The sequence below is a fragment of the Cyrtonyx montezumae genome, unplaced genomic scaffold (assembly GCF_038088225.1).
Source record: "Cyrtonyx montezumae isolate F1298 unplaced genomic scaffold, pur_monq_1.0 scaffold_2, whole genome shotgun sequence".
Classification (NCBI taxonomy): Eukaryota; Metazoa; Chordata; class Aves; order Galliformes; family Odontophoridae; genus Cyrtonyx; species Cyrtonyx montezumae.
The window spans coordinates 63,389,311-63,410,899 of record NW_027071936.1 but is presented as its reverse complement, the minus strand read 5'-3'; the positions used below and the strand labels follow the sequence as shown (position 1 = coordinate 63,410,899).

Sequence of the window (21,589 nt, the reverse complement as noted above, 5' to 3'; positions counted from 1 at the left end):
AGTGTGCTATGCTTGATGTGATTTCTAGAAGGAGCATTGTCTGTCTGAATCTCAACTGAAGTCATAGCTGCAAAATCCATTAAAAACAACGCTACAACAAAACCAGCATGAGCACTGGATCTCTAATGGAGTTCTTCAGAAATCATTCTATACTGAACCCCAGCTCTTCTCAGAAGAGGGTCCTGATGACATCACATCCTCTCCTATAAGTTACGCTGCCTCCAAAGTTCAGTGACAAAGATCAGCCACGCTCCGCTGCAGCGCCCCGAGGACCATGGCCGGGTGTCCTGCACTGCTCCTCCTGCTCAGCCTGGGGCTCTGTGAGTATGGAAGTGGGATTAAGGAGGTAGGAGGAAGCAAGAGTAGAAGGACAGCAGCACAACACACCGCAGGAACAGAGCCTGCTCACACAGGGGTTGTGAAGGGGATGAGGAAGGGGACAGAGCAGGCATTGAGCAGTTGGTGATGTGGGGACTCCAGCACAGCACCCAAGCGTGCTGCACAGCAAGGTCTTCCACATTCACCCTCACAGCCCGGCTGTCTGCTGCCATGCACCAGCGGGGAACAGCTCTGCATAAATGCCCCAGGAACTCTTCCTGAGCAGGATGGGATGGGACATGGTCAATTTCTGCCCACAGGCTGCACTGGTGCTTACAGACAGAGGAACAGCATGATGGTCAAGTTCCTCAACAGGAATTTGAATCACCCCCAGGAGGGACAGCGGCTGGAGCTGGAGTGCCTGCATTATGACAGGGACAGCGGTGTCTCCTGGATCCGGCAGGACAGGGGTGGGACCCTTCACTTCATCGTCTACATATCCATATTATCCCGGACCACTTTCATAGGGAATGAGAGAACATCTTCACAGTTTGAGGGGTCAAAACAAGGCAACTCCTACCGACTGGTGGTGAAGAACTTCAGGGCACAGGACCAGGGGACCTATTTCTGTGTCAGCAACATCAACCAGGTGCTGCACTTCAGCTCTGGACAAGCCGCCTTCTTCCCAGGTCAGCAACAGCTTCACCCACCTCGCTTACACCCACCACCCCTGCCCGTGCCTTTCCAATCCATCCCATCTCCCACACTCCCCACGTCCCTGCTTCTTTGCCCAAGGCAGCTCATGACAGAGCCACTGCTCCTCCTCAGACATGCTCCCTGCCCACAAACTGCTTACAGTACCGGCCCTGCCCAAGGATACACTTGGTCAGTCAGCCCAGCAGCACCTCTGATGGATGAGTAGCAAAGTCCACAGCAACCCCGTCCTTCCTCACCTCACATTATTCCTCAATGACTTGACAGGAAACCAAGTGCTACAGCACCACAAAAAGAAACTCACAGGAGGTTTGACTGGAGAGAGCTAGGAATCTTTTCTTTCCCAAAAACTTGTTCTTAATAAGAAAGATCTCCCAGTGTGCTGAGAAAAGATTAGGAATCCTAATTCTTCTATTCTCGGGGTTGGGCAGTGTTTCGCCATTTCATTTCACAAAAGGGACCCTACAAAAATGCCCCAGAGTTGCCAGTGTTCTGGGAACTAAGGCAGAAGGAGGTTTTATTCTATTTTGCTGAATTCATCCATTTCTCCTTCCAGTTACAACAGCAGCAGCACCCACCACATCCACTGCCACCACCCAGAGCAGCCAGGTCACCACAAAGGACGTCTCCCCGCTGAGCCCACATCCAGGTAACACAGCTGTGGGGAGGCAGGGCTCTGCCAGCACTTCTACTTTAAGCTCTACAGAGCAAAACAGGGACAGTGCTGACTGATGTGGGGAGGGTGGAAGGCTTTGAATCTGCATCAGAGGGTTGCCAATAAAGGGATGAAACTAACTCCACATTGCACTGGGCTGCCCAGGAAAGTGACAGAGTGACCATCCGCAGAGATGTTTGACTTCTCTGAATGAGGCACTAAGGGACATGAGATATTAATGGGATTCAGAAGGACAGGCTGATGGTTGGCCACAAAGATCTTGAAGGTCATTTCAAAACCAAATGATCCCATGATTCCACTTTCCAAACAATATTTCATTCCACTTGTGCTGACCTAAGAGTCACAATCATGACAATCGATGGTCCCACCAGAAACAGGAATTGCATTTTGAGATAACTCTGGGTTTTGCTGCAGAAAGGGATGTGACAAGTCTCCTGGCTACATGCCCTCCCTCAGCTCCCCTGCACAATGCTGGCAGCAGAAGGCCATGCCTGGGGATGTCACCTGTGGACGTGCCTGGTCACCACCTGTCTCCCTGTGCCCTGTGGGACCCGTCTCCTCACCTGCACATACCACAGCCTCTCTCAGAGCCGCACAGCTCCCTTTGCTGCAGGACCTCCCAATGACTGCCACAGCTGGCAGTAACCCCGGACACAAGCTGGGACTTTCCTCTTTCCTCTCTCTCCTTCCTGCAGGAACACGTGAAGAGAACACACTCGGTTTCTGCTGTGATACAGTCATGTGGGTTAACCTGGCTTGTGCCTGCCTGCTGCTCCTCACTGCTGTAACCATCACCATCTCCCTCTGCAAAGTAAGTCTCACCCTGACACCCTGCAGGGGTTCCTGGAGCCTCAGAGCAAAGAGCACAGCCCGGTCCTGCAGGGGAGTGGGCTCTGCTTATTGCACTCACACAGCCACTGTGTATCCAGGACTCAGGGAACGTAAAAGAGCAGCTCTTAACATCCTTTGCCAAATATTCCTCATCTCCAGATTTAGCTGCAGAAATATTTACCATGTTCTGCATTGTCAGACAATAGAAAGCACAGAAATCTTATTCTACCAGACTGCATTGCCTCTGCCATCCTGAAACCCAAAGCACTGCGGAATCACAGGAGAAATATGTTTCACTATGGGTCTCACTAATCCAAATGCCAACATTCTCAACAGCAGCTTCAGCTGTAGACAAACTACCTCCTAAGTCACACACATTCACAGGCTGCTACTCTGAAAGCACAGAGGCTAAACTTCTGAGAAGGCATTTCATGTCTGAAATCTTTAATGTACCCTGAGAAAACAGACAGTGCAAAGCTATGTTTGAGTGCCAACACCTCTCTTTTCTCCCCTTCAAATGAAACAAAGCTTGTGATTTGAGAGTAAATTCTGAAACATTCGGTCAGTTCTTCCTTACCAAAGACACCAAGGGTTTGAAACGCACGAAAGAGAGGAATGATCGAAACCAACTACGCCTCACTCTCTGCTGCCACTTGCAGGGACCAAGCTCACCGTAAGCAGCAGCAGTACTCCTGAAGCAGCACCGGTACCATCAGCACACAGACAGCTGCCCTGATGGAGCACGGCCATTCTGTTGCTCCTCCTGTGCCTGCCCAAAACTCAGCTCTCAGACCCCAACCTCCCTCTCACGTCCAAGCTCTGCCCGAATAAACACTTGTCATTCTTAACGCCCTCACTGTGTTCTTTCCATTCACAGCTTTCCTGGGGGCAGAGGGACTGAACATGCAATAACCGACCCCAGCCATGTGTCAAGCAGTAACAACCCACTCCCAGCCATACTGAAATGTATTTGTCTGTCTGAGCAGGGATGCATGGTGGGAAATATCTCCCAGTATTTCCAAATGAAACCCCCTCAGCAAGCACCCAGATCATTCATCTCAATCTCACGTACTCCTGAGCCCTTCTGAAACCTGTCAGACCCCCTCTTCCCTGCAGGATTTTCTCTATGCTCTCTGCAGTCATATCATTGATCGATTGTTTGATGTAAATAAATTACATGCAGACCAATTTCACCACAGGCTCTACATTTATTACTTAAATACTTTTCTGATTCTAAGGAGAGGAAGAACCTCCATACCTGAAAGCTCACTTCTCTTTTCCACATCCCTCAGCTGCACTCTCAGTGCTGCTGGTGGTCACTGCTCAGCACCACTTCGTATGCGTGGGTCTGAAACATCACAGTTTCACCTTGACTGACCTTAGTTACCCCATTCCAGAAGGCTTCACACCGGCTTTCCTTACTCACCAAAATGCTGTGAGGAGCAATCAAATGAGCCCAGGGATGCCAAGATAATTTTTGCCCTTTCTCTCACAAAGCAGCACGTTTATCACACAGCGGTGCCTGGTTTCTGGCATCCAGGAACAGGGGGATTCTCTGCAAAACAGGAATGCAACTGCTCATCACAAATAACAGCAGAGCCAGGAAATAACAACAGAAGACACACATAACACCAGCCCTGTGAAACTGCCGCTGCTCTCTGTGCAGAGCTGCAGGAAGCCCAGCACTTACCAACGTGTGAGTGGTCACCCAGAGGCAGCAGCAAGGGCCCTGAATGTTGGAGCATCTGAGGGGTTTGGGGCAGGGTGGAAATCCCTATGGTTGCAGAACAAAACCACAAGAATTAAATGTAGAAACAATCAATCTGCGTGAGTCTGGGACATGGGGCTTCAGTGACAGCTACCACATCACAGGCCTCCTGCCGTGCACACAGCAGCTTCTGCACTGATATTATAAAGAAGAAATGTAGACAACAGCTGAGCTGAAGCACTCAGCTACACAGCAGCACTGCATGGACCTGAGATGGGAAGTGCACATGGATCTACCTGGGAATAGGACAGCACAGGACACACCAAAGTAGAATCTGCTGGATAAAATACAAGTTGCAGTCCATGCCAACAACACACGACTCGTCCTCGTTATCTGCAAACATGGACAAGGTGGGAGTGCAAAAAGTCACTGAGAGACAGCAGTTTGCAGTGGCTGATGTGATTTCAAACATCAACACTGTCAGTCTGCATCTCAACTGAAGACATTGCAGCAAAATCCAGGAGGAAACATTAAATAAACACCATAATAATAAAAGAGACCAAGTTCTGGGTCAGAACTGAGGTGCTGCAGAAATCTTCTCTCACTCTGTCTCACCTCAGAGGCTGAACACAAGAGGGTCCTGATGACATCACATCCTCTCCTATAAGTTACGCTGCCTCCAAAGTTCAGTGACAAAGATCAGCCACGCTCCGCTGCAGCGCCCCGAGGACCATGGCCGGGTGTCCTGCACTGCTCCTCCTGCTCAGCCTGGGGCTCTGTGAGTATGGAAGCGGGATTAAGGAGGTAGGAGGAAGCAAGAGTAGAAGGACAGCAGCGCAACACACCGCAGGAACAGAGCCTGCTCACACAGGGGTTGTGGAGGGGATGGGGAAGGGGACAGAGAGGGCATTCAGCAGTTGGTGATGTGGGGACTCCAGCACAGCACCCAAGCGTGCTGCACAGCGAGGCCTTCCCCCCGCATTCGCCCTCACAGCCCGGCTGCCTGCTGCCATGCACCAGCTGGGAACAGCTCTGCATAAATGCCCCAGGAGCTCTTCCTGAGCAGGATGGGATGGGACATAGATGTTTTCTGCCCTCAGGCTGTACTGGTGCTTATAGACAGTGGAACAGCATGGTGGTCAGATTTCCTGAGAAAAATATAAAGCACCTCCAGGAGGGAGAGCGGCTGGAGCTGCAGTGCCAGGCTTATAACAGTCATGAAGGTATCTTCTGGATCCGCCAGGACAAGGATGGGAAACTTCATTTCATTCTCTCCAGAATCTGTGATTACTGGGGCAACTTTTATGGTTATAAGAAATCATCTCCACATTTTGAGGGAAGATGGACAGGAAGCTCTCATCTGCTGGTGGTGAAGAACTTCAGGGCACAGGACCAGGGGACTTATTATTGCATCAATTACATCAACAGGGAGCTGCACTTCAGCTCTGGACAAGCCGCCTTCTTCCCAGGTCAGCAACAGCTTCACCCACCTCACTTACACCCACCACCCCTGCCCATGCCTTTCCAATCCATCCCATCTCCCACACTCCCCACGTCCCTGCTTCTTTACCCAAGGCAGCTCATGACAGAGCCACTGCTCCTCCTCATGGATGCTCCCTGCCCAGATCCACACGCAGTTCCAGCCCTGACCAAAGACAGAGGGAGTTGGGCAGCCCAGCATAACTTCCAACCCCATCAGCACTTCTGAGGGATGCGAGTAACAATGTCTTCAGCCTTCCCCTTATTCATACAGCATCTCAGAAGGAAAATCAAAAAATCCTGTGATCTCTCTGGATATCTTCCCTAGGACTGATCACAAAGAGCTCGTATATTCCATGGGCGCTGATAAGAGTTTTGGAATTCACTCCAGTGTTTCTGTGGGTGGAAAGTGTGTCAGGGCATCATCATTCAAAATGGGCTCCATAATGTCCCTCCAGTGCTGGCCGTCCCCTGCCAAGGCCAGGAGAGTGCTCTTCTGTTGTATCTCACTGTACTCATCACTTTTTGCATTCAGTCACAACAGCAGCACCCACCACACCCGCTGCCACCACCCAGAGCAGCCAGGTGACCAAGAGAGACCTCACCATGCCGAGCCTGGATCCAGGTAACCCAGCTGCGGGGCGGCAGGGGCACTGCTGGCACTGCTGCTGTCACCTGAAAAGGATAAATTGAAGTCTGTGCTGAGTACAGGCATTTCAGGATGTAGGGAGATGTCTGCAGCTCCAAGGATGAAACCAATTCCATGTTGCAATAGGTTACCCAGGGAACTGGTCAAGCCTGCCTTGGATAAGCTGTTAATTAAGTGTAGGCCAACACTAAAGGACATGTGTTAGTGATGGGACTCAGAAGGTCAGGCTGATGTTTTGCATTGGAGAATGTGAAGGTCTATCCCAAACACAATGATTCCATGATTCTAAGGCCACATTTCATCCCATTTGAGGTGTCCTAAAGCATGCCCAATGAAAGGGCACACCAAAAGAAGGAATTACATTATGATTTAACACTGATTTTAGCCTCAGCAGAGGATAGGATGAGTCCTCTAGCTACACGTCCTCCCTCAGTTCCCCAGCACAATGTCAACAGCAACAGCCCATGGCTGGGGATGTCACCTGCAGATATGCCCCATCCCCACTTCTCTCTCTGTGCCCTACGGAAGCCCAGTCCTCACCTACCCCTACCACCAGCCTCACCCAGAGCCACACAGCTCCCTTTGCTGCAGGACTTCCCAACAGCTCAGCCACAGCTGGCAGTAACCCCAGACACATGCTGGGCCTTTCGTCTTTCTCTCCTTTCTTCCTGCAGAAACAAACAAGGAGAACACACTGAATATCTGCTGTGATACAGTCATGTGGGTTAACCTGGCTTGTGCCTGCCTGCTGCTCCTCACTGCTGTAACCATCACCATCTCCCTCTGCAAAGTAAGTCTCACCCTGACACCCTGCAGGGGCTCCTGGAGCCTCAGAGCAAAGAGCACAGCCCGGTCCTGCAGGGGAGTGGGCTCTGCGTATTGCCCTCACGCAAACCTCAGCACCCAGGACACAGGGAAAGGAACCTCGCTTTAAAATTGATACCTTCTTATTGAAATCTTCATTAATATTTCTGCTTCTTCCTTGCTAAAGAGATCAGATTCTCTCACGTTAGCAACAGGGAGGAATCGGCAGCGCTGACACAGACACAGCCACGCGTCACACGCGCTCACCACACGCTTCCCCATCCCTTGCAGGGACCAAGCTCACCGTAAGCAGCAGTGCTGCTCGCTGCTCAGCACAAGGCGCACAGGCGTCCTCCTGCAGCACCGCACCGGTACCATCAGCACACAGACAGCTGCCCTGATGGAGCGCGGCCATTCTGCTGCTCCTCCTGTGCCTGCCCACCAGCACTGCACGCCTCCCGCGGCCTCACACGTGCTCCTGCCCCACACTGCTCTTACACACCCACACCGCGTGTCACAGTGCCCACCCCGAGAAGCCGGGCAGCTCCTGGACACCATGGAAAGTGGCCTTTCCACGATGCCTCCACGACATGATGAAGCATTCTGTCATGCCCACAGCTCAGCCCTAATGCCCCAACACGACACTTCCACTGATGTCTGTGTTCAATGCATGTATTTTTAACTCTCTCATTGTGTCGTTTCGTTTTATTCATTACTGACATAGGAGGCAGGGAGACTCATGTCGTCACATGCTATACCACTAACATTTACAAAAAGAAAACTGCACATTTAATACTGTGCTTTAAATAATACTGAAAGAAATGCGTGTCTCACCTGGGTCCATGGCAGAAACTCTCTCTTAGCTTGTCCAATTGAAATCTCAGCAGGCAGAGAGAAAATTAACCTGTGCTGCTGATCTAAATTAGTTCCACTGGTGAAGGTTTTACAGTAGATCTCTTACTGAAGGTCCTGCTTGCTTCTGGCATTTCTCATAATCAAGTATTTGCTAATGGGACACTCACAGCTGTTCTTAATTGTTACTGTCGAAAGGAGAAACAGCTCTGTGCTAAGAGATATATAAACACAGGACCAGGAAACAAAGATTCCTGCCACGGTTCATTTACTACATAGGAGACAAGAGATGGAAGCCCAGGAGCAGAGCGGCTTCATCTGATCACACACACATGTCTCCATCAGAGCTAGTCTTCCCCGGCTCCCTCTCTGGTCAATGGAGCATATCCCTGCTGGGAAGGGATGCATGACAGCCCCCTCACTGCTCTCTCTCTACTGACAACAAGCTGTCGTCTTTCCATAAAGACAGACATCCATCAGCAGATTATTAAAGGCAGCAGAAAGGAGCAATTCCCCCAGAAGCACCTCAGGTGACTCAGCAGTGTTGCCCACATTATGCATGGCACAATGGGACACATCAGAAGAGGCAGTAGTGGGGTGTGTCATTGGTGTAGGAGTGACTTGCAAAGATCTTCAACAAATAAAAATCTGAATATGAAGAGGAAAAGCAATCCTCTCAACAGTGACAGAGCACCCAGGTTCTGAACACATCACAGGAAGCAGTGGCCTCATGTGAGGAAAAACTCCATTGGTGAGCTACAGGAACACCGCTGTACTTAGGAGGCAAATATCTGAGTTCCTGTTTGGTATCTGAGAACAACCCATTTCAGGCTTCCAGAACAGCAAGAATGTTGGCAGAGGAGCCATACAGGCACGCCCACCCTGCACACTCCTCTGCCCCACACCATCGTGGCAGTGGTTGTGCTGCACCCACACACCCATCGCTCACACAGCCCAACAGCCATGCCCTATTAACAGGGTCTGCAGGGAAAGATGGGCACGGGGAGGGCACAGGGCAGTGCCGGCTCAAGGGATGGCAAATAACTCTTTGCATTTTGATCCACTGGCTGAACACGGTCTTGGGCACAGCTAAAAATGGGCAGCAGTGCTTTGCAGATTGATACAGGAATTTTTGATGTCAGGATGGCCAAAATCATCATCAACCTCACAACCACGCCTTATTCATAACATCAGTTTTCAGCACTACCTGAATTTGTTAGCAATTATTGTCACAGATGAAGTACAGGAGGAGTAAAGTTTCATCAAAATTCTCTGACAAAGCCTTTGAGACCTCACTGAGAACTGCTGGCACTGCCCCTGAACCAGATCAGAGCATTGGTGTCACAAAAACAAGGTCACAACCCACAAGATCTATGGGGTTTTTGCTCTTTTTTTTTTAATCATCTTGGTGCAGATGTTTTTGAGCATGGGTCACATGCTGTCATTCAGTGCTGGTAAAAGTGCATAGCTAATGGTGGTGACTAGGTTGAAAAACACTGTTTTGTAGCTGAGAATCAGCCCTACCCAATAGTGACACTGTGCTATTCAAATCTGCTCTCATCACCATGGAAATGAAATAGGTTCAATTACTTTTGGAGCAACCTATGGATATGCTGCCCAGCACTGCTCCTCATTGCTCAGTGCAGCTCAGGCAAGCCAAAGGCTGCACAACCATGCAGTAAGAGAAAAACACCTCACAAGTGAAAAATAACTAAAAAAATGAACAAACAGGATAGCCAGGAAATACCAAAAGAGGAAGCAAACAACACCAGGATAGCGATGGTCGCTAATTGATGTGCAAAGCTGCAGGAAGTCCAAACCACTACGAGTGTGCGAGTGGTCACCAAGAGGCAGCAGCAAAAACCATGAATGTTGAAGCACACAGGGGCTCTTCTGTCAGGGCGGAAGTCCTTGTGGTTGGAGAAGAAAGTCACAAGCTGTAAAAAAAAAATAAAAGTAAAAAACAAATCTGTATGCCACGGAGGAATGGGGCTTTCTTGATGGATAGCGTACCACAGAACTCCTACTCTGCACACAGCGATTTCTGCAGAGAAATTACAGAGTACAAAGGCAGAGAACAACTAAGATGCAGAACTCAGCTACATGTCCACAGTGTGTGGACTCACAGACGAAAAATGCAGATGGAACGATCTGTAAACAGAGTAGAACAAAATAAAAACTCCAACATAAAACACAGCCTGCAGTCCACAGCCATCGAAGGGCCTGGATTTCTGGAGATCTGGTTACAGCATGAATGCCCAAAATAACCAGGAGACAGCAGTAGGTGGTGGCTGACCAGACTTCAACAAGGACCATTGTCAGTCTGCATCTCAACTGAAGACACTGCAGCAAAATCCAGGAGGAAATATTAAATAAATACTATAACAATAAAAGAGACCAAGCTCTGGGTCAGAACTGAGGTGCTGCAGAAATCTTTTCTCACTCTGTCTCACCTCAGAGGCTGAACACGGACTCTTCACACGAGGGTCCTGATGACATCACATCCTCTCCTATAAGTTACTCTGCCTCCAAAGTTCAGTGACAAAGATCAGCCACGCTCCGCTGCAGCGCCCCGAGGACCATGGCCGGGTGTCCTGCACTGCTCCTCCTGCTCAGCCTGGGGCTCTGTGAGTATGGAAGCGGGATTACGGGGCACCACGGCCGGGAGGAACGAGGAACGTGGCTGAAGGCATTCCCCTTGCACCACGGCCAAGAAACTGGGCACAACGGAGCATGGGGAAAGAAAGGGCAAACCCAAAGGGCGGAATTCAGGGCTGCTCAGGGACTGCGGAGGGAAATGGGAGTGGTGGGACTGCAGTGTGATACGCAGCAGGAACAGAGCCTGCTCACACAGGGGTTGTGGAGGGGATGGGGAAGGGGACAGAGTGGGCATTCAGCAATTGGTGATGTGGGGAATCACTTGGCAGAAGCTGAATAATGTCACCAACCCCGAGAACGCAGCTGAGGGGCTGCTGTGAAGGGCAGCATCCATATCGACAGCACAGCACTCTCAACGCTAAGTCCCCAGCGTAACCAGTACAGCACCCATGTGTGCAGCACAGCAAGTCCCTTCCTCTGCATTCACTCTCACATCCCAGCTGACTGCCTGCCTCACGCTGGCGGGGAACAGCCCTGCACAAGGGCCCTGGGACCAGTAACTGAGCAGAATGGGAGAGGATATGACCAACTTCTTCCCACAGGCTGCACCAGTGCCCACGGACAGAGGGACACAGAGGTGGCCAGGTTTCTCAACAGGAATTTGAAGTACCCCAAGGAGCGACACCGGCTGGAGCTGGAGTGCTCAATACACAAAACCATCTGGGGAGGCTCATGGATCCGCCTGGACAAAGATGGCAACCTCCACTTCATCGTCTCCAGTAACTCTCAACAGAACACCATCTTTCATGGGAACGAGAGAACATCTTCGCGCTATGAGGTGTCATGGAGAGACAACTCCTACCAGCTGGTGGTGAAGAACTTCAGGGCACAGGACCAGGGGACCTATTTCTGTGTCAGCAACATCAACCAGGTGCTGCACTTCAGCTCTGGACAAGCCGCCTTCTTCCCAGGTCAGCAACAGCTTCACCCACCTCGCTTACACCCACCACCCCTGCCCGTGCCTTTCCAATCCATCCCATCTCCCACACTCCTCATGTCCCTGCTTCTTTGCCCAAGGCAGCTCATGACAGAGCCACTGCTCCTCATGATAGAGCTCCCTGCCCACCAGCTCCACTCGCATACCAGCCCTGCCTAAAGATAGAGGTGGTCAGGCAGACCAACAGCACCTCCCCATCCCAGCAGTGCCTCTGAGGGATGAGTTGAAGTCTGTGGCCACCCTCTCCTTCCTCATCTCACCTGGACCTCTACGATCCAACAGCCTCTGTATGCTTACAGCACCACAAAAAGAAACCCAGAAGGTCCCCATGAGTCTCAGGACAAGTTTTATGACAAAAACAATAAAGAGCTCACACATACTGTGGGGGCTAATAAGAAATTAGGAGCCCAGATCCCTTGGTTCCCAGGGCTGGGCAGCGTGTTGGGGCATCACTGTTCAAAGCAGTCTACAGAAGTTCCTGCTCCTCTGGCTGTGTCCTGGCACATGTGGGAGGAAGCTCACTGTTGTAACCCACCACTTATTTCTTCATTCCAGTCACAACAACAGTGGCACACACCACATCCACTGCCACCACCCAGAGCAGCCAGGTCACCGAGAAGAACAGCACACAACAGAGCCCAACTCCCACAGGTAACCCAGCACTGGGTAGGCAGGGGCTCTGCCAGCAGTGCTGCTTTGGTCAGAAGAGGCCAAATTGAAGCCTGTACTGACTACAGGCATTTTAGCATGCATGGACATGCGGGCAGCTGGATCTTTCCTCTTTCTGCTCTCTTCTTTCTTCCTGCAGGAACATATGAAGGGAACACACTGAGTTTCTGCTGTGATACAGTCATGTGGGTGAACCTGGCTTGTGCCTGCCTGCTGCTCCTCACTGCTGTAACCATCACCATCTCCCTCTGCAAAGTAAGTCTCACCCTGACACCCTGCAGGGGCTCCTGGAGCCTCAGAGCAAAGAGCACAGCCCGGTCCTGCAGGGGAGTGGGCTCTGCGTATTGCCCTCACGCAAACCTCAGCACCCAGGACACAGGGAAAGGAACCTCGCTTTAAAATTGATACCTTCTTATTGAAATCTTCATTAATATTTCTGCTTCTTCCTTGCTAAAGAGATCAGATTCTCTCACGTTAGCAACAGGGAGGCATCGGCAGCGCTGACACAGACACAGCCACGCGTCACACGCGCTCACCACACGCTTCCCCATCCCTTGCAGGGACCAAGCTCACCGTAAGCAGCAGTGCTGCTCGCTGCTCAGCACAAGGCGCACAGGCGTCCTCCTGCAGCACCGCACCGGTACCATCAGCACACAGACAGCTGCCCTGATGGAGCGCGGCCATTCTGCTGCTCCTCCTGTGCCTGCCCACCAGCACTGCACGCCTCCCGCGGCCTCACACGTGCTCCTGCCCCACGCTGCTCTTACACACCCACACCGCGTGTCACAGTGCAGACCCCCCCTTGCCACCATGGAAAGGCAGCACTGTGCTGGGCAACGGAGCCTTCCACCAGATGGCCAATAAACCAATCGTATCCCCTACTCAGCTCCAAAGCCCCAGCCTGTTTTGCAATATTTTCCCTGCTAAACAGGTATAATTTTATCTCTTTCTGTGAGTTGTCTGATTCAACTGACCATTTCCACGAGAGCAGGGAGATTCAACACGCTACTGCCCACCCCAGTAATGTTTCAAACAAAATAACCCATGGAAAAGGCCACTTCAAACTGTGTTGAAATAATTTTGTGTCTGAACAGTGTCCATGAAAAGATTTCCCTATTCCCTTTCCCAGCCAACATCTCCTCGGCAGGCATAATTAATTCTTAACCCACTTCTTTCTGGGCCACATTCCTCAATTTGTCTATCCGTGTATTCCCTTCCTCTCTGCACACGTCTCCTTGCTTAATTGTTTGACATCAAGAAATCGACATCTCTACAGACTCCATATACATCAACCCATGTTGCTTGTGTATTTAAAGGCAGGGAGGACTGGCAGAGCTGAGAGTTCATCTCTATGCATTTGGAAATGTCAAGAATTATTTGCCATAAACGTGAACATCCCATAATTTGTTTCCTTTTGAACACTGCTATGGTTTGAAACATAGCACAGTTAAGTTGGTTTACATCTTGAAGACATATGTTTAACTTGTTTAAATGAATGGTCACATCCACCAGAAGCATTAGATCTGCGACACGTTTTCAGCCTCATGTTCTGACACAAATGTTCCTTCTGATTCCAGAAATGAATTGATTTCATTTTGCAAATCCCAAAACTTCTTCACGTTTTACCACGACTTACACACCTTACTTTAAAAAAGTAAATGATGTCTCCATGATTGGCATCTGTACTTTTAAGGATCGCCTGGAACTGGTGATGGTCCAATCCCTTGGACATGATGGAAGTTGTACCTTTGATGACAGTTGGGATGACAGCATCCATTCTTAAAGCTTTTCCACCTGTTTCCCCAGTGTACAATGCAGCGATGGTTCATCCAACATGAGTTGCTGGCTGCAATTCCATTGTCTCCTATGAATTCTATAAGCCCCTCTTTTTTACCAACCACTGCCATCTGTAGCTCTACCAGATGTGTCAACAAAGGTTAAATAAAATCCCTCCAAAGCCATTTTTACTTCTTTGTCCACATCAGAAGATTTCTTTGTGTCTTTTAATGGCACCAAGGAGGCCATTTCTTCAGCAACATTCTGTTTTTTAACAATACCTTTAACAAAACAGTAAGTTGAGCCTTATCTGAAGCACCAGTAATTTCATCTGTCTCCAAAGGATAACTGTTGCAATTATCAGCTTTACTCTCTGACTTTCTTGTGACAGATTTGGCCATTTCTTCAGTCCAAGTGGTAATAGTTGAGTGACACCGACTTCACAAAAATCCGTGTTTTAATCAGGGCAGACTACAGATCTGATGCTGTCCATGCATTGCTCAATAAACTCACCACCAGTCGATGTTTTTCATTCTTCTGCCACCAGATTTGCTACCACATAACTGCCCTTCATAGCTGAGTCCATCTGAGGGGTAACTCAACAGCGGTGACTCAGTTTTATCTCAACAAATAAGATCCCATCCGTCTACTTTTCATGGAACAGTTTTCCTTCAACCACAATTTTTCTTCTTCTGGGGGTCCTGGAGAAGAGGTTGGGAAGGCTGAACTATTACTACGGGTCATTACTGCATCTCAGTCACGCAGTGCCACACACAGGTAGCACACACACACTCAGTCAAACCAAAAGCTGCGTGTGGTGGGCGTGAGAGGTGGAGATAATGCAGCACTGCGCCCTGCCCATGTCCTGGCTTAGCTGATGCAGTGCCAATTGCACACTGCTGTTTGGCTGTGCACAGGATGGGTGTGCATACAGGGCAGGGCAGCTGCCATAATGCCACGGGGTAGGGTAGCTGCAGGACAGGCTGCGCTGGGCAGCATGAGGCCTGCAGGTTGGGCACACCTAAACTAGAGAACTAAATGCATTCCGTAAGCAGGCTGAAATCAAAGGGATTCCTTATGCAACCTCATGAACCAATTTATCACTCCGTTTCAGAGCTGGCCATCAGTGTACAGCCTAGGTTCACTTGCTGCTGCAGTGAGGCTGCTTGTCCAAACTCACTGTCTTTTTACATTCTTCATTTTCCAGCTCCTTTTCTCGTGAAACAGCAGTTTCATCACTCAGCAGTGCCAATTTTGGACAGCCAGGAACAGGGGAATGCTTCATAAAGGAGCAATGGAACAACACTAAAATAAAGAAAAAGCAGGAAAGACAGGAAAAAAAATTAGATATATATAAACAAATAGCAGCCAAGCAAAGCTGTTGAGACAATAAGTGCAAAGCTGCAGGAAGTCAAAACCTTACCAGGGTGTGTGTGGTCACCTAGAGATAGCAGGCCGGCCTCTGAATGCTGAAGTATGTATGGAGTGGTTTTTTGGCATGGCGGAAGTACCTGCGGTTGGAGAAGAAAAACATGGGGTGACTTTTTTTTCCTCTAGATCTGAATGCCACTGGGGCACGGAGTGTTCTTGGTGGGTGTCACATCACACACCGACCGCCCTGCACACAGCGGCTTCTGCAGAGAAATGACAAAGAGCAATTGCAGACAACAACAGAGCTGAAGCACTCAGATACATATCAGCAAAGCACGGGCTCGGAGATGAAAAGTGCAGGTGGAGAGATGCTGTAAAACATTCCCAGGTCGTCTTCAATCTGTAAAAAGAATTAAATAATACGTAAAATAAAATATCTTCCAAGAACTAGAACTTGTGGTACTTGTCTGCTACTCAGGACTTAGCTCTGTATTCTGCAGATCTGGACACAATGCGAGTGCCCGAAATGGCTGGGAGATGGCAGCCTGTGGTGGCTGACCAGACTTCAACAAGGACCACTGTCAGTCTGCATCTCAACTGAAGACATTGCAGCAAAATCTCGGAAGCTCCAATAAAAGCAGCACTGTAATGATAAACGCATCCAAGCTCTGGATCAGAACTGAGGTGCTGCAGAAATCTTTTCTCACTCTGTCTCACCTCAGAGGCTGAACACGGACTCTTCACACAAGAGGGTCCTGATGACATCACATCCTCTCCTATAAGTTACGCTGCCTCCAAAGTTCAGTGACAAAGATCAGCCACGCTCCGCTGCAGCGCCTCGAGGACCATGGCCGGGTGTCCTGCACTGCTCCTCCTGCTCAGCCTGGGGCTCTGTGAGTATGGAAGCGGGATTACGGGGCACCACGGCCGGGAGGAACGAGGAACGTGGCTGAAGGCATTCCCCTTGCACCACGGCCAAGAAACTGGGCACAACGGAGCATGGGGAAAGAAAGGGCAAACCCAAAGGGCGGAATTCAGGGCTGCTCAGGGACTGCGGAGGGAAATGGGAGCGGTGGGACTGCAGTGTGATACGCAGCAGGAACAGAGCCTGCTCACACAGGGGTTGTGGAGGGGATGGGGAAGGGGACAGAGCAGGCATTGAGCAGTTGGTGATGTGGGGACTCCAGCACAGCACCCAAGCCTGCTGCACAGTGAGGCCTTCCCCCCGTATTCGCCCTCACAGCCCGGCTGCCTGCTGCCATGCACCAGTGGGGAACAGCTCTGCATAAATGCCCCAGGAACTCTTCCTGAGCAGGATGGGATGGGACATGGTCGATTTCTGCCCACAGGCTGCACTGGTGCTTACGGACAGAGGAACAGCATGATGGCCAAGTTCCTCAACAGGAATTTGAATCACCCCCAGGAGGGACAGCGGCTGGAGCTGGAGTGCCTGCATTATGACAGGGACAGCGGTGTCTCCTGGATCCGACAGGACAGGGGTGGGACCCTTCACTTCATCGTCTACATATCCACGTTATCCCGGACCACTTTCATAGGGAATGAGAGAACATCTTCACAGTTTGAGGGGTCAAAACAAGGCAACTCCTACCGACTGGTGGTGAAGAACTTCAGGGCACAGGACCAGGGGACCTATTTCTGTGTCAGCAACATCAACCAGGTGCTGCACTTCAGCTCTGGACAAGCCGCCTTCTTCCCAGGTCAGCAACAGCTTCACCCACCTCGCTTACACCCACCACCCCTGCCCGTGCCTTTCCAATCCATCCCATCTCCCACACTCCCCACATCCCTGCTTCTTTGCCCAAGGCAGCTCATGTCAGAGCCACTGCTCCTCTTCATAAGGGCTCAGGGCACTGTTAGTACTTAGGAGACCACAGCACTCAATGGCTTGGTGGCCATGGTGGTGATTCTTGAACTAGATTATCTTAGTGGTCTTTTTAAACCTCGATGATTTCATGATTCTAAACTCACATTTCATCCCCCTTGGGGTGACTTAAAAGGCACAAGAACTCTGAGCAACCAGAAAACAACGAAAGAAGGGAAGGCACTTGGCAGTATGTTGGGGCATCACTGTTGAAAATGCCTCTCGTGGTGGTCGTGTCCCAGCTTGGGTGAGGGAAAGCTCTTGTTTTCTATCTTATAGTATTCTTCTAATTTATTTTTAGTCACAACAACAGCAGCACCCACCACACCCAGTGCTACCACCCAAAGCAGCCACATCACCAAGAAGGACATCTGCCCGCAGAGCCTGGATCCAGGTAACCCAGCTGTGGGGAGATGAAATAAAGTCTTATGCTGACTGCAGGCATTCTGGCATGCAGGGAGAGGGGAAATATCTTGAGTTCCAGCAGTGAGCTGCTGATGAGGGGATTAAACTAAGGCTATTTTGGCATGGTCTGTCCGGGGAAGTGTCCCGGGAAGGTGCTCCAGAAATAAGTACACATGGCACTGAGGAGCGTGGCTTGGTGGCCATGGTGGTGATTCTTGAACTAGATTATCTTAGTGGTCTTTTTAAACCTCGATGATTTCATGATTCTAAACTCACATTTCATCCCCCTTGGGGTGACTTAAAAGGCACAAGAACTCTGAGCGACCAGAAAACAACGAAAGAAGGGAAGGTGTTATGAGCTAACATTGGTTTTAGCATCAGAAGGGGACATGAGAAGACTCCTGGCTACACGTCCTCCCTCAGCTCTGCAGCACAATGCCAACAGCAGCAGCCCACGGCTGGGGATGTCACCTGCAGACATGTCAGGTCCCCACCCCTCCCTCTATGTCTCGTGGAAGCCCCCTCCTCACCTACACATACCACCAGCCTCTCTCAGAGCCACACAGCTCCCTTTGCTGCAGGACCCCCAGACAGCCCTGCCACAGCCAGCCACAAGCTGGGCCTTTCCTTGCTCCTCTCCTTTCTTCCTCCAGGAACAAGCATAGAGAACATGCTGAGTTTCTACTGTGAGATTTTCATCTGGGCTCCCCTTGCTGGCGTCTGCCTGCTGCTCCTTGTAGCTCTGATCATCACCATCACGCTCTGCCAAAGTAAGTCTCACCCTGACACCCTGCAGAGGTTCCTGGAGCCTCAGAGCAAAGAGCACAGCCCGGTCCTGCAGGGGAGTGGGCTCTGCTTATTGCACTCACACAGCCACTGTGTATCCACAACACAGGGAATGCAGAAGGACCTTTTAAAATCCTTTTCCATATTTTTCCCATCTACACGTTTAGCTTCAGAAATAAATATTTATCACATCCTCCTACCAGACATTAAATTATAGAGAAGGAAATGTTACTCTACCAACCGCATTGGCTCCTCCTTAGATCTTCAGAGCAGGCTCAGTGCCTTTAAAAGGCACCTCTCTGCATCTCTCTGCACCCCATTGTACGTGTGTGGCAGCAGTGAGTAAAACCACAGCCCGTGACATCCTCCTGGTGTGTGAAGACAGACGGCAGCCACCTGGATGCAGAGCCGGTCCCACGCCGGCTGGGAGCCGTGCCATCCGCCTGCTGTAGCAATAACCGCTGCCAATGGATTACCAGCAGCATGCCAAAGTCACCGGAGACAGCAGAAAATGCCCCAGGCTGACCCTGCTACCAGAGCCAGAGGGAATGGAGCTGCAGCAGCACCCAGTGCATGGCTTTCCCCACACAGCAGCTCGGTTGGGATGCTGTCAGCCTGACAGAAGGCAGCGAGGCGCTAGGGAATGGCAGCCCTAACACTGCAACTGCGCTGTGACTTTGTATCTCTGAACTGACAAGTTTGCTTTTTTCATTTCAGAGACCAGAAGACGACGATGCAGGTGTAAGAGGTCAGTATGTGACGATGGGGATGCTCGTCTTGAAGTCTGTAGCATTAGCACCGGGCTGTAAGGCAAGCAGGTGGCAGAGCACGCACCAGCACACACCTGGACTTTCTTCTACCACTGTACAGTAGTTAGGAGGGGACTGTATAATGGTTGAGGGGAGGGGGAGGAAAGAGATAAAGAGCCTCACATCATTCAAAGCACTGACAGCACTGCACACACAGCTGGGAGACAGGAGCAGAAACCTAAACCCTCCGCACACCACCCAGTGCTCATCCCTCCCCATCTCCCTCATCACCCCAAGCCACCTGGAACACGCCATCAACACCACCACAGGCAGCAGCTTACCCCCTTTGAACACGAACTGCTATTGCCCCCCTGCAGCACGCACCTTGCCTCTGCAGCTTGACCTCCCTGCAGCTGGTCTCAGCCAGCCTGCTCTGCACAAAACCACTGGTGCACTTTGCAAGGCCGGTGCTGAGCACACTGCGGGGTGCAAGCACAGAGCAGCACTCGAGCGTGGAAATCCCCAGCTGCAGCAGCACCGGGCAGCACCGCAAAAGCTGCACTGCAGGAGAGGCTGCAACTGCAGTTTCACACCTCTGCAAACAGAGCACCTTGCAGCTGACCAGTTCAGCCTGCTGGTCGCACGCCTGTGAGTTTCATAATCAAGAAAGAGGCATGTTTTGTAATACAATTGAATCGCTCAGTGCTACAAATAGGGAAAACCTCCCTGCTTGCATTTACCAAGAAGGGGTTCCTACATTTATCTTGCAGCCACTGGGGCTCTTGTTTGGAGGGGAACCTTCTAGTGCCACTGGAAGCCTACTTCTTGTCATTACTTCATCTATTGCCTTGCAGCACGCAGATGCAGCACGAGCTTGCAGCTGGCTGCACAGTGCAATGAGAACTACCTCCTTGCTCTCTGCACAGCCACATCAATCCTTTCCCTTTCTCTCTCTCTCTAGGCCTCCAAACGGGAAGCCTGGCACAAAACCCACCATGCCAACCCGACATGTGTGAGCAGCTGCAGCTGCTTGGCATCTGGGAGCCACCTCCCACATCCCCCTCACAGCTACTACTCTGTGCACGCTATTCTGACAAATCCAACAAGGCAGCGAAGGAGCAGAGTCACACGGAGCCACAGCACCTCCCTGAAGCACAGCCCTCACCAGAAGCAGAGCTTCCCCACTGGATCCCTACGGCCCAAGGCCACCTTCAGCCCTGTGGTTCCAGCAGAAGGAAGCGGTCGGTCCCGATGCCAACACCCACTGGAGAGAAGTGGATGAGAAATACGGATTCTTTGCCCCTCTTCCTTGTGCCATGCACCCACCTCAAAGCTTCATAGAGTCACAGAATGGCTTTGGACAGAAGGGACAACCCTGGCCATGCCATGAGCTGGGTGCCCCCACCGGGTCAGGCTGCCAGGACCCCACCCAACCCGGCCTGGAGCAAGGTCTCATCCCATACAACACAGGGCTGCACTGGAAAAGTGAATACAGACATAAGGGCTGTACTTCTGGGGGATCTACGCTCCTGCAGGCTGAAGATTCCTATTTCCCCTTTGCTCCCCTTATCCTGCTGCTACAGCCCACGTCCACCACGCTCAGCACATCCACCTGGGCACAGAGTGGGACTTTTCTTCTTCCTGGAATAAACAGTTGAGTATTCATTAATTAATAGCCTTTGCCACTTGTTTTGGCCAAGCAGGACCTCCAGCGTACTTGGGGCACTTTGAGTGGAAGGAGAGTTCAGTTCATTTTTTCAGCTCTGTGCCTGATGTAAATTTCCACATCAACATCTGAGACAAAACAAAGCAACGTTTCCAGCCAGATTCACTAAGGCTGCTTTCCTTCTTGGCTTTCCAGCCCCAGAGAAGCCAAAACCCCATGTGCAAATATAAGTGAGGCTTTGAGGCAGTCACGGGTGAGGGCATCAGAAGCTGCAGTTTAGGTTCTAACTTAGTGCAGCCTTGAGACAATCTCTGCACTGATTTTCTCAGTGGACAGGTGCAGAAGCACTCCCCAGCACCAGCAAGGGGGAGGAGGTAATGATTTCGGTGCTGTCTCCAAGGGGCTGATAAAGGCCTGGGGAAAAATAAAGAACATGAAGCTATTAGCAGAGGGGGGGATGGCAGAACAGCTGGGGATGAGAGAAACAGAGAGGAGCAGCTCTTCAGCTTAGTTCCCATCACACTAACCTGAGAAAAGAGAGTTAATGAGCGCATCTAAAGCTGTGCAGCAGCATCACTGCTTCACTGGTAACGTCCTCTACAGCTGTTTCCTCCTTGTTCTCAGTCACTGTTACTGCAGCTTTGGGCAGCCCCACTCCT

General features: G+C 50.8%; 4 protein-coding genes and 1 long non-coding RNA gene across 6 annotated transcripts; 4 read left to right on the top strand and 1 right to left on the bottom strand.

The window, feature by feature from the left end:
- The first annotated feature begins 206 nt into the window (after window positions 1-206).
- On the top strand, window positions 207-7,501 carry LOC136048331 (T-cell surface glycoprotein CD8 alpha chain-like). The gene is made up of 5 exons (XM_065735961.1): window positions 207-320; window positions 639-1,007; window positions 1,589-1,681; window positions 7,050-7,165; window positions 7,471-7,501. The coding sequence occupies exons 1-5, from the start codon at window positions 275-277 to the stop codon at window positions 7,486-7,488; spliced, it is 642 nt and encodes a 213-aa protein (XP_065592033.1). The 5' UTR covers window positions 207-274; the 3' UTR covers window positions 7,489-7,501.
- On the top strand, window positions 4,896-5,955 carry LOC136048380 (uncharacterized). The gene is made up of 2 exons (XM_065736031.1): window positions 4,896-5,025; window positions 5,348-5,955. The coding sequence occupies exons 1-2, from the start codon at window positions 4,980-4,982 to the stop codon at window positions 5,953-5,955; spliced, it is 654 nt and encodes a 217-aa protein (XP_065592103.1). The 5' UTR covers window positions 4,896-4,979.
- A 2,722-nt stretch (window positions 7,502-10,223) lies between the features above and the next one.
- On the top strand, window positions 10,224-14,505 carry LOC136048329 (T-cell surface glycoprotein CD8 alpha chain-like). Its single transcript, XM_065735958.1, has 5 exons — window positions 10,224-10,658; window positions 11,232-11,600; window positions 12,182-12,277; window positions 12,435-12,550; window positions 13,989-14,505. Exons 1-5 carry the CDS (start codon window positions 10,613-10,615, stop codon window positions 14,076-14,078), a joined length of 717 nt encoding a protein of 238 aa, XP_065592030.1. The 5' UTR covers window positions 10,224-10,612; the 3' UTR covers window positions 14,079-14,505.
- A 671-nt stretch (window positions 14,506-15,176) lies between these two features.
- LOC136048336 (uncharacterized) lies at window positions 15,177-16,235 on the bottom strand. The gene is made up of 3 exons (XR_010622166.1): window positions 16,160-16,235; window positions 15,495-15,582; window positions 15,177-15,376 (listed from the first exon to the last, which is right to left on the bottom strand). It is a non-coding gene; the product is annotated as an uncharacterized LOC136048336 (long non-coding RNA).
- A 44-nt stretch (window positions 16,236-16,279) lies between these two features.
- Window positions 16,280-20,937, top strand: LOC136048330 (T-cell surface glycoprotein CD8 alpha chain-like). 2 transcript variants are annotated; one of them, XM_065735959.1, is made up of 6 exons: window positions 16,280-16,335; window positions 16,792-17,160; window positions 17,626-17,718; window positions 18,383-18,499; window positions 19,233-19,263; window positions 20,226-20,937. In XM_065735959.1, exons 1-6 carry the CDS (start codon window positions 16,290-16,292, stop codon window positions 20,278-20,280), a joined length of 711 nt encoding a protein of 236 aa, XP_065592031.1. In that variant the 5' UTR covers window positions 16,280-16,289; the 3' UTR covers window positions 20,281-20,937. The 2 variants fall into 2 exon arrangements, with proteins under 2 accessions (XP_065592031.1, XP_065592032.1); XM_065735960.1 differs by having other exon boundaries at window positions 16,284-16,335; window positions 16,686-17,160.
- Window positions 20,938-21,589: the final 652 nt, after the last annotated feature.